Genomic DNA, 12,290 nt, shown 5'->3' on the forward strand with positions numbered 1-12,290 from the left:
AACCACACATAGGACCAACAGTAATATGTATTATAATATATATATACCTACAGACAGAACCACACATAGGACCAGCAGTAATATGTATTATAATATATATATATATGGTCTCTGGTCTAAAGTAGTGCACTATATAGGGAATAGGGCTCTGGTCTAAAGTAGTGCACTGTATAGGGAATAGGACTCTGGTCTAAAGTAGTGCATTATATAGGGAATAGGGCCCTGGTCTAAAGTAGTGCACTATATAGGGAATAGGGTGCCATTTGGCCTGTGTCTGACCTCAGTGATAAGTGCCCGTTTGGCGTAAGTGGCGCCCGAGGGACTCAGGCTCTTGTAGCTGACCACCGTGAACAAGATGGCTACCGTGGAGAGCTCCGAGCAGGGGATCCATCCTATAACACAGAAACACTGGTTAGCCTCTTATAGACACACACACTACACACACACACACACCTTTATCAGCGACGGGGAAGGAGAAGATGATGAAGAACACAGATATCAGGAAGTAGAGGTAGGGTTCTAGATTGTTCCAGCCAAAGTTAGACTCTGCTTGCTCCACGTCCAGGCCAGGCTCAAACCTGGTCAGCAGAGTTGTTAGGGCACTGAAGTTCTCCCACGCCTGGAGAGGAGGAGGAGGAGGAGGAGGAAGACGAAGAAGAAGAGAGATCAGAGGAGAGTTTAAAGTGAGAAGAGAAGAGAAAAGGAGAGGAGAGGGTAATGTTAGCTGAGCTGTACCTTGCTGCTCTGGAAGATGCGTAGCGTGCAGATCACCATGGAGATGAAGGAGAGGTAAAAGACGAGGAGTGGGATGAAGAAGGCAAACAGGTCAACAGTCAGATTACTGATGATGAAGAAGAAGATGAGCGCGTTGACGTGGTGTGTGGGGATCACCGTGCTCAGCCATTGCACGCCGGCGCGAGACGCCCAATCAATGAGCTGATCCTTCACCTCGATGACCGCAGTGATAGGGTACTGCAACACCTGGAGATGGAGAGGAGGGGTGAGGGAGGAGGGAGGGAGGGGTGAGGGAGGAGGGAGGGTGGAGTAGGGATGGGGAAGGAAGGGAGGGAGAAGAGGGGAGTAGGGGTGAGGGAGGGAGTGGTGAGTATTTGAACCAATATTTTAAGAGATGTTAGCTGATTGGGTGTGATGTCATACTTACCAGGAAGTGTCGTCTCGTGTCCATCAACATGTCACTCCGACCCATCCCCCACACTCCCTTCTGAGGCTTCTTGGGGACCAGGCCACTCTGCAAATGTACAAACACACACACACACACACACACACACACACACACACACACACACCAGGAACACACACACACAGGACCACGTACACAAACAGACACACATACCTCTTTACTCAAAAAGGTCAGCTGTAGTGTCATTTAGGATGCTGACCAGCTGTAGTGTCATTTAGGATGCTAACTAGCTGTAGTGTCATTTAGGATGCTGACCAGCTGTAGTGTCATTTAGGATGCTGACCAGCTGTAGTGTCATTTAGGATGCTGACTAGCTGTAGTGTCATTTAGGATGCTGACTAGCTGTAGTTTAGGATGCTGACTAGCTGTAGTGTCATTTAGGATGCTGACTAGCTGTAGTGTCATTTAGGATGCTGACTAGCTGTAGTTTCATTTAGGATGCTGACTATCTGTAGTGTCATTTAGGATGCTGATTAGCTGTAGTTTAGGATGCTGACAAGCTGTAGTGTCATTTAGGATGCTGACTAGCAGTAGTGTCATTTAGGATGCTGACTAGCTGTAGTGTCATTTAGGATGCTGACTAGCTGTAGTGTCATTTAGGATGCTGACTAGCTGTAGTTTAGGATGCTGACTAGCTGTAGTGTCATTTAGGATGCTGACTAGCTGTAATGTCATTTAGGATGCTGACTAGCTGTAGTGTCATTTAGGATGCTGACTAGCTGTAGTGTCATTTAGGATGCTGACTAGCTGAAGTGTCATTTAGGATGCTGATTAGCTGTAGTGTCATTTAGGATGCTGACTAGCTGTAGTGTCATTTAGGATGCTGACTAGCTGTAGTGTCATTTAGGATGCTGGTTAGCTGTAGTTTAGGATGCTGACTAGCTGTAGTGTCATTTATGATGCTGACGAGCTGTAGTGTCATTAAGGATGCTGACTAGCTGTAGTGTCATTAAGGATGCTGACTAGCTGTAGTGTCATTAAGGATGCTGACTAGCTGTTGTGTCATTTAGGATGCTGACTAGCTGTAGTGTCATTTAGGATGCTGACTAGCTGTAGTGTCATTAAGGATGTTGACTAGCTGTAGTGTCATTTAGGATGCTGACTAGCTGTAGTGTCATTTAGGATGCTGACTAGCTGTAGTGTCATTTAGGATGCTGATTAGCTGTAGTTTAGGATGCTGACTAGCTGTAGTGTCATTTAGGATGCTGATTAGCTGTAGTTTAGGATGCTGACTAGCTGTAGTGTTGTTTAGGATGCTGACTAGCTGTAGTGTCATTTAGGATGCTGACTAGCTGTAGTTTCATTTAGGATGCTGACTAGCTGTAGTGTCCTTAAGGATGCTGACTTGCTGTAGTGTCATTTAGGATGCTGATTAGCTGTAGTTTAGGATGCTGACTAGCTGTAGTGTCATTTAGGATGCTGACTAGCTGTAGTGTTGTTTAGGATGCTGACTAGCTGTAGGTTAGGATGCTGACTAGCTGTAGTGTAATTTAGGATGCTGACTAGCTGTAGTGTCATTTAGGATGCTGACCAGCTGTAGTGTCATTTAGGATGCTGACCAGCTGTAGTGTCATTTAGGATGCTGACTAGCTGTAGTGTCATTTAGGATGCTGACTAGCTGTAGTGCCATTAAGGATGCTGACTAGCTGTAGTGTCATTTAGGATGCTGACGAGCTGTAGTGTCATTTAGGATGCTGACCAGCTGTAGTGTCATTTAGGATGCTGACTAGCTGTAGTGTTGTTTAGGATGCTGACTAGCTGTAGGTTAGGATGCTGACTAGCTGTAGTGTAATTTAGGATGCTGACTAGCTGTAGTTTAGGATGCTGACTAACTGTAGTTTAGGATGCTGACTAGCTGTAGTGTCATTTAGGATGCTGACTAACTGTAGTGTCATTAAGGATGCTGACTAGCTGTAGTTTAGGATGCTGACTAGCTGTAGTGTCATTTAGGATGCTGACTAACTGTAGTGTAATTTAGGATGCTGACCAGCTGTAGTGTCATTTAGGATGCTGACTAGCTGTAGTTTCATTTAGGATGCTGACTAGCTGTAGTGTCATTAATGATGCTGACTAGCTGTAGTGTCATTTAGGATGCTGACTAGCTGTAGTGTCATTTAGGATGCTGATTAGCTGTAGTGTCATTTAGGATGCTGACTAGCTGTAGTGTCATTTAGGATGCTGACTAGCTGTAGTGTCATTTAGGATGCTGACTAGCTGTAGTGTCATTAAGGATGCTGACTAGCTGTTGTGTCATTTAGGATGCTGACTAGCTGTAGTGTCATTTAGGATGCTGACTAGCTGTAGTGTCATTAAGGATGTTGACTAGCAGTAGTGTCATTTAGGATGCTGATTAGCTGTAGTTTAGGATGCTGACTAGCTGTAGTGTCATTTAGGATGCTGACTAGCTGTAGTGTCCTTAAGGATGCTGACTTGCTGTAGTGTCATTTAGGATGCTGATTAGCTGTAGTTTAGGATGCTGACTAGCTGTAGTGTCATTTAGGATGCTGACTAGCTGTAGTTTCATTTAGGATGCTGATTAGCTGTAGTTTAGGATGCTGACTAGCTGTAGTGTCATTTAGGATGCTGACTAGCTGTAGTGTCATTAAGGATGCTGACTAGCTGTAGTGTCATTTAGGATGCTGACTAGCTGTAGTGTCATTAAGGATGCTGACTAGCTGTAGTGTCATTAAGGATGCTGACTAGCTGTAGTGTCATTTAGGATGCTGACTAGCTGTAGTGTCATTTAGGATGCTGACCAGCTGTAGTGTCATTTAGGATGCTGACCAGCTGTAGTGTCATTTAGGATGCTGACTAGCTGTAGTGTCATTTAGGATGCTGACTAGCTGTAGTGTCATTTAGGATGCTGACTAGCTGTAGTGTCATTTAGGATGCTGACTAGCTGTAGTGTCATTTAGGATGCTGACCAGCTGTAGTGTCATTTAGGATGCTGACTAGCTGTAGTTTCATTTAGGATGCTGACTAGCTGTAGTGTCATTTAGGATGCTGACTAGCTGTAGTGTCATTAATGATGCTGACTAGCTGTAGTGTCATTTAGGATGCTGACTAGCTATAGTGTCATTTAGGATGCTGACTAGCTGTAGTTTCATTTAGGATGCTGACTAGCTGTAGTGTCATTTAGGATGCTGACTAGCTGTAGTGTCATTAATGATGCTGACTAGCTGTAGTGTCATTTAGGATGCTGACTAGCTGTAGTTTAGGATGCTGACTAACTGTAGTGTAATTTAGGATGCTGACTAGCTGTAGTGTCATTTAGGATGCTGACTAACTGTAGTGTAATTTAGGATGCTGACCAGCTGTAGTGTCATTTAGGATGCTGACTAGCTGTAGTTTCATTTAGGATGCTGACTAGCTGTAGTGTCATTTAGGATGCTGACTAGCTGTAGTGTCATTAATGATGCTGACTAGCTGTAGTGTCATTTAGGATGCTGACTAGCTGTAGTGTCATTTAGGATGCTGACTAGCTGTAGTGTCATTTAGGATGCTGACTAGCTGTAGTTTAGGATGCTGACTAGCTGTAGTTTAGGATGCTGACTAGCTATAGTTTAGGATGCTGACTAGCTGTAGTTTAGGATGCTGACTAGCTGTAGTTTAGGATGCTGACTAGCTGTAGTTTAGGATGCTGACTAGCTGTAGTGTCATTTAGGATGCTGACTAGCTGTAGTTTCTCTCCAGAGGCCTGTTGTGCTGTGACTCACTCTGTGTGTGTGTGTGTGCTGTACCTTCTCTCCAGAGGTTTGTGCAGGGCCCTGGCTCTGGGTCTTGGGTGTGTCCTGTCTCTGCGTCGAGCCGGTGCTGGGGGCCATGCCCTGGGCATACCTCTTCGTGATTTCCACAAAGTCATCCAGGTCAACAAACTGACCAGCTATATAGAGAGAAGGGGGAGAGGGGAGAGGGAGGAGAGGGGAGAGAGGGAGGAGGGGAGAGAGGAGAGGGAGGAGAGGGAGGAGAGGGGAGAGAGGGAGGAGGGGAGGAAGGAGAAGGGAGAGAGGAGAGGGAGGAGAGGGAAGAGGGGAGAGAGGAAGGAGAGGGGAGAGAGGGAAGAGGGGAGAGAGAGAGAGGGAGGAGGGGAGAGAGAGGAGAGGGAGTACAGGGGAGAGGGAGGAGAGAGGAGAGGGGAGAGAGAAAGAGATAGAAAGGGAGATAGAAAGAGGGATGAGAGGAAAAAGGAGAGAGGTGTAGAGGGCAACATGGAAAGGGAGAGAGAGAAAGGGAGAGAGAGAGAGAGATGAGTCATTAAATCTTCACTTCTCTCTCTCCTTGTAAATACAACACCCACACACTTACTCTCTCCAGTGACCATGTTCTCCAGGACTTTCTGGGTTTGGTCCGTGGTGGCGCCACCTGTTGGCCAACATTACAAAGTCACTTACACTTAAAGAAAATAATAATGTGAAGCAAGTTTAAATACATGACATTTGACCTTTTAATACAGACAGTCTACAGATGGTCTGCATTACAGTCTACAGATGGTCTGTATTACAGTCTACAGATGGTCTGCATTACAGTCTACAGATGGTCTGCATTACAGTCTACAGATGGTCTGCATTACAGTCTACAGATGGTCTGTATTACAGTCTACAGATGGTCTGTATTACAGTCTACAGATGGTCTGTATTACAGTCTACAGATGGTCTGCATTACAGTCTACAGATGGTCTGTATTACAGTCTACAGATGGTCTGTATTACAGTCTACAGATGGTCTGTATTACAGTCTACAGATGGTCTGCATTACAGTCTACAGATGGTCTGCATTACAGTCTACAGATGGTCTGCATTACAGTCTACAGATGGTCTGCATTACAGTCTACAGATGGTCTGTATTACAGTCTACAGATGGTCTGTATTACAGTCTACAGATTGTCTGCATTACAGTCTACAGATGGTCTGTATTACAGTCTACAGATGGTCTGTATTACAGTCTACAGATGGTCTGTATTACAGTCTACAGATGGTCTGTATTACAGTCTACAGATGGTTTGCATTACAGTCTACAGATGGTCTGCATTACAGTCTACAGATGGTCTGTATTACAGTCTACAGATGGTCTGCATTACAGTCTACAGATGGTCTGTATTACAGTCTACAGATGGTCTGTATTACAGTCTACAGATGGTCTGTATTACAGTCTACAGATGGTCTGTATTACAGTCTACAGATGGTCTGTATTACAGTCTACAGATGGTCTGTATGGTCTGTATTACAGTCTACAGATGGTCTGTATTACAGTCTACAGATGGTCTGTAGACTGTAGACTGTATTACAGTCAAACATTCCTGCAAAACTCATCAAAATATCAACTCCAACTTGTTCCCAGAGATCAAGTAACATGGCTGCTGAGAATGTGGAACTCAACGTTAAGTGTGTGTGTGTGTGTGTGTGTGTCTGTCTGTCTATGTCCAGGTGTGTGTATCCAGGTGTGTGTGTGTGTGTGTGTGTACAGGTGTGTGTGTGTGTGTGCATCCAGGTGTGTGCGTGTGTGTTTCCAGGTGTGTGTGTGTGTGCGTCCAGGTGTGTGTGTGTGTGTGTGTGTCCAGGTGTGTGTGTGTGCGTACAGGTGTGTGTATGTGCGTACAAGTGTGTGGGTGTCCAGGTGTGAGTGTGTGTGTGTGTGCATCCAGGTGTGTGTGTGTGTGTTTCCAGGTGTGTGTGTGTGTGTGTGTGTGTGTGTGTGGTGTGTGTGTGTGTGTGTGTGTGTGTGTGTGTGTGTGTGTGTGTGTGTGTGTGTGTGTGTGTGTGTGTGTGTGTGTGTTTGTGTGTGTGCGTACAAGTGTGTGGGTGTACAGGTGTGTGTGTGTGTGTTTCCAGGTGTGAGTGTGTGTGCGTACAGGTGTGTGTGTGTGTTTCCAGTTGCGAGTGTGTGTGCGTACAGGTGTGTGTGTGTCCAGGTGTGAGTGTGTGTGCGTACAGGTGTGTGTGTGTCCAGGTGTGTGTGTGTGGTGTGTGTGTGAGTGTGTGTGCGTACAGGTGTGTGTGTGTCCAGGTGTGTGTGTGTGTGTGTGTGTGTGTGTGTGTGTGTGTGTGTGTGTGTGTGTGTGTGTGTGTGTGTGTATCGTACCGTGCACAGCGTTGACCTGTCCAACGTTCTCCATCATCTCAGACACAGCCATCTTCTCCTTCCTGTCAGGGTTCAACTTCCTGAACATCATCATGGCTGCCTTCCGGACCGTCTGCTCAAACCTGCTCTCTGTTGACAGACGACGTACCTCCTCCTCATTATCCTCACTGATACCTGGGAGGTTCACACACACACACACACACACACACACACACACACACACACACACACACACACACACACACACACACACACACACACACACACACACACACACACACACAGGTAGAGTAAACACACACACACACAGGTAAACACACACTCACAGGTTAACACACACTCACAGGTAGAGTAAACACACACACACAGGTAAACACACATTCAACACTCACAGGTAGAGTAACACACACACACACACACACACACACACACACACACACACACACACACACACACACACACACACACACACACACACACACACACACACACACGTAAACACACACACAAACACAGGTACGCACAGTGAACTATACAGGGTGGTATTGAGGACGTGGGTAACCAGTGAACTACACAGGGTGGTATTCAGGACGTGGGTAACCAGTGAACTACACAGGGTGGTATTGAGGACGTGGGTAACCAGTGAACTATACAGGGTGGTATTGAGGACGTGGGTAACCAGTGAACTACACAGGGTGGTATTCAGGACGTGGGTAACCAGTGAACTATACAGGGTGGTATTGAGGACGTGGGTAACCAGTGAACTACACAGGGTGGTATTGAGGACGTGGGTAACCAGTGAACTATACAGGGTGGTATTGAGGACGTGGGTAACCAGTGAACTACACAGGGTGGTATTGAGGACGTGGGTAACCAGTGAACTACACAGGGTGGTATTGAGGACGTGGGTAACCAGTGAACTACACAGGGTGGTATTCAGGACGTGGGTAACCAGTGAACTACACAGGGTGGTATTGAGGACGTGGGTAACCAGTGAACTACACAGGGTGGTATTGAGGACGTGGGTAACCAGTGAACTACACAGGGTGGTATTCAGGACGTGGGTAACCAGTGAACTACACAGGGTGGTATTGAGGACGTGGGTAACCAGTGAACTACACAGGGTGGTATTGAGGACGTGGGTAACCAGTGAACTACACAGGGTGGTATTGAGGACGTGGGTAACCAGTGAACTACACAGGGTGGTATTCAGGACGTGGGTAACCAGTGAACTACACAGGGTGGTATTGAGGACATGGGTAACCAGTGAACTACACAGGGTGATATTGAGGACGTGGGTAACCAGTGAACTACACAGAGTGGTATTGAGGACGTGGGTAACCAGTGAACTACACAGGGTGGTATTGAGGATGTGGGTAACCAGTGAACTACACAGGGTGGTATTGAGGACGTGGGTAACCAGTGAACTACACAGGGTGGTATTGAGGACGTGGGTAACCAGTGAACTACACAGGGTGGTATTCAGGACGTGGGTAACCAGTGAACTACACAGGGTGATATTGAGGACGTGGGTAACCAGTGAACTACACAGGGTGGTATTGAGGACGTGGGTAACCAGTGAACTACACAGGGTGGTATTGAGGACGTGGGTAACCAGTGAACTACACAGGGTGGTATTCAGGACGTGGGTAACCAGTGAACTACACAGGGTGATAATGAGGACGTGGGTAACCAGTGAACTACACAGGGTGGTATTGAGGACGTGGGTAACCAGTGAACTACACAGGGTGGTTTTGAGGACGTGGGTAACCAGTGAACTACACAGGGTGGTATTGAGGATGTGGGTAACCAGTGAACTACACAGGGTGGTATTGAGGACGTGGGTAACCAGTGAACTACACAGGGTGGTATTGAGGACGTGGGTAACCAGTGAACTATACAGGGTGGTATTGAGGACGTGGGTAACCAGTGAACTACACAGGGTGGTATTGAGGACGTGGGTAACCAGTGAACTATACAGGGTGGTATTGAGGACGTGGGTAACCAGTGAACTACACAGGGTGGTATTGAGGACGTGGGTAACCAGTGAACTATACAGGGTGGTATTGAGGACGTGGGTAACCAGTGAACTACACAGGGTGGTATTCAGGACGTGGGTAACCAGTGAACTACACAGGGTGGTATTGAGGACGTGGGTAACCAGTGAACTACACAGGGTGGTATTCAGGACGTGGGTAACCAGTGAACTATACAGGGTGGTATTGAGGACGGGGGTAACCAGTGAACTACACAGGGTGGTATTCAGGACGTGGGTAACCAGTGAACTACACAGGGTGGTATTCAGGACGTGGGTAACCAGTGAACTATACAGGGTGGTATTGAGGACGTGGGTAACCAGTGAACTATACAGGGTGGTATTGAGGACGTGGGTAACCAGTGAACTACACAGGGTGGTATTGAGGACGTGGGTAACCAGTGAACTACACAGGGTGGTATTGAGGACGTGGGTAACCAGTGAACTATACAGGGTGGTATTGAGGACGTGGGTAACCAGTGAACTACACAGGGTGGTATTCAGGACGTGGGTAACCAGTGAACTACACAGGGTGGTATTGAGGACATGGGTAACCAGTGAACTACACAGGGTGGTATTGAGGACGTGGGTAACCAGTGAACTACACAGGGTGGTATTCAGGACGTGGGTAACCAGTGAACTACACAGGGTGGTATTGAGGACATGGGTAACCAGTGAACTACACAGGGTGATATTGAGGACGTGGGTAACCAGTGAACTACACAGAGTGGTATTGAGGACGTGGGTAACCAGTGAACTACACAGGGTGGTATTGAGGATGTGGGTAACCAGTGAACTACACAGGGTGGTATTGAGGACGTGGGTAACCAGTGAACTACACAGGGTGGTATTGAGGACGTGGGTAACCAGTGAACTACACAGGGTGGTATTCAGGACGTGGGTAACCAGTGAACTACACAGGGTGATATTGAGGACGTGGGTAACCAGTGAACTACACAGGGTGGTATTGAGGACGTGGGTAACCAGTGAACTACACAGGGTGGTATTGAGGACGTGGGTAAGCAGTGAACTACACAGGGTGGTATTCAGGACGTGGGTAACCAGTGAACTACACAGGGTGATAATGAGGATGTGGGTAACCCGTGAACTACACAGGGTGGTATTGAGGACGTGGGTAACCAGTGAACTACACAGGGTGGTATTGAGGACGTGGGTAACCAGTGAACTACACAGGGTGGTATTCAGGACGTGGGTAACCAGTGAACTACACAGGGTGGTATTGAGGACATGGGTAACCAGTGAACTACACAGGGTGGTATTGAGGACGTGGGTAACCAGTGAACTACACAGGGTGGTATTCAGGACGTGGGTAACCAGTGAACTACACAGGGTGGTATTGAGGACATGGGTAACCAGTGAACTACACAGGGTGATATTGAGGACGTGGGTAACCAGTGAACTACACAGAGTGGTATTGAGGACGTGGGTAACCAGTGAACTACACAGGGTGGTATTGAGGATGTGGGTAACCAGTGAACTACACAGGGTGGTATTGAGGACGTGGGTAACCAGTGAACTACACAGGGTGGTATTGAGGACGTGGGTAACCAGTGAACTACACAGGGTGGTATTCAGGACGTGGGTAACCAGTGAACTACACAGGGTGATATTGAGGACGTGGGTAACCAGTGAACTACACAGGGTGGTATTGAGGACGTGGGTAACCAGTGAACTACACAGGGTGGTATTGAGGACGTGGGTAAGCAGTGAACTACACAGGGTGGTATTCAGGACGTGGGTAACCAGTGAACTACACAGGGTGATAATGAGGATGTGGGTAACCCGTGAACTACACAGGGTGGTATTGAGGACGTGGGTAACCAGTGAACTACACAGGGTGGTATTGAGGACGTGGGTAACCAGTGAACTATACAGGGTGGTATTGAGGACGTGGGTAACCAGTGAACTACACAGGGTGGTATTGAGGACGTGGGTAACCAGTGAACTATACAGGGTGGTATTGAGGACGTGGGTAACCAGTGAACTACACAGGGTGGTATTGAGGACGTGGGTAACCAGTGAACTATACAGGGTGGTATTGAGGACGTGGGTAACCAGTGAACTACACAGGGTGGTATTCAGGACGTGGGTAACCAGTGAACTACACAGGGTGGTATTGAGGACGTGGGTAACCAGTGAACTACACAGGGTGGTATTCAGGACGTGGGTAACCAGTGAACTATACAGGGTGGTATTGAGGACGTGGGTAACCAGTGAACTACACAGGGTGGTATTCAGGACGTGGGTAACCAGTGAACTACACAGGGTGGTATTCAGGACGTGGGTAACCAGTGAACTATACAGGGTGGTATTGAGGACGTGGGTAACCAGTGAACTATACAGGGTGGTATTGAGGACGTGGGTAACCAGTGAACTACACAGGGTGGTATTGAGGACGTGGGTAACCAGTGAACTACACAGGGTGGTATTGAGGACGTGGGTAACCAGTGAACTATACAGGGTGGTATTGAGGACGTGGGTAACCAGTGAACTACACAGGGTGGTATTCAGGACGTGGGTAACCAGTGAACTACACAGGGTGGTATTGAGGACGTGGGTAACCAGTGAACTACACAGGGTGGTATTCAGGACGTGGGTAACCAGTGAACTATACAGGGTGGTATTGAGGACGTGGGTAACCAGTGAACTACACAGGGTGGTATTCAGGACGTGGGTAACCAGTGAACTACACAGGGTGGTATTCAGGACGTGGGTAACCAGTGAACTATACAGGGTGGTATTGAGGACGTGGGTAACCAGTGAACTATACAGGGTGGTATTGAGGACGTGGGTAACCAGTGAACTACACAGGGTGGTATTGAGGACGTGGGTAACCAGTGAACTACACAGGGTGGTATTCAGGACGTGGGTAACCAGTGAACTATACAGGGTGGTATTCAGGACGTGGGTAACCAGTGAACTACACAGGGTGGTGTTGAGGACGTGGGTAACCAGT

At 47.4% G+C, this 12,290-nt stretch overlaps 1 protein-coding gene across 1 annotated transcript in view; it reads right to left on the bottom strand.

Annotated features, from left to right (window-relative positions):
- Positions 1-12,290, bottom strand: part of LOC106598795 (wolframin) — a 50,113-nt gene that overhangs the window by 17,501 nt on the left and 20,322 nt on the right. The window contains exons 5-11 of the mRNA XM_082978691.1: positions 7,279-7,452; positions 5,507-5,563; positions 4,942-5,084; positions 1,163-1,249; positions 736-981; positions 454-619; positions 280-392 (exon numbers count right to left, since the gene is read on the bottom strand). Coding sequence (XP_082834817.1) covers positions 280-392; positions 454-619; positions 736-981; positions 1,163-1,249; positions 4,942-5,084; positions 5,507-5,563; positions 7,279-7,452 — 986 coding nt within the window. The remainder of the gene's footprint in view (positions 1-279; positions 393-453; positions 620-735; positions 982-1,162; positions 1,250-4,941; positions 5,085-5,506; positions 5,564-7,278; positions 7,453-12,290) is intronic.

Source organism: Salmo salar, chromosome 08 (genome assembly GCF_965601325.2).
Source record: "Salmo salar chromosome 08, fSalSal1, whole genome shotgun sequence".
NCBI classification, from domain to species: Eukaryota; Metazoa; Chordata; class Actinopteri; order Salmoniformes; family Salmonidae; genus Salmo; species Salmo salar.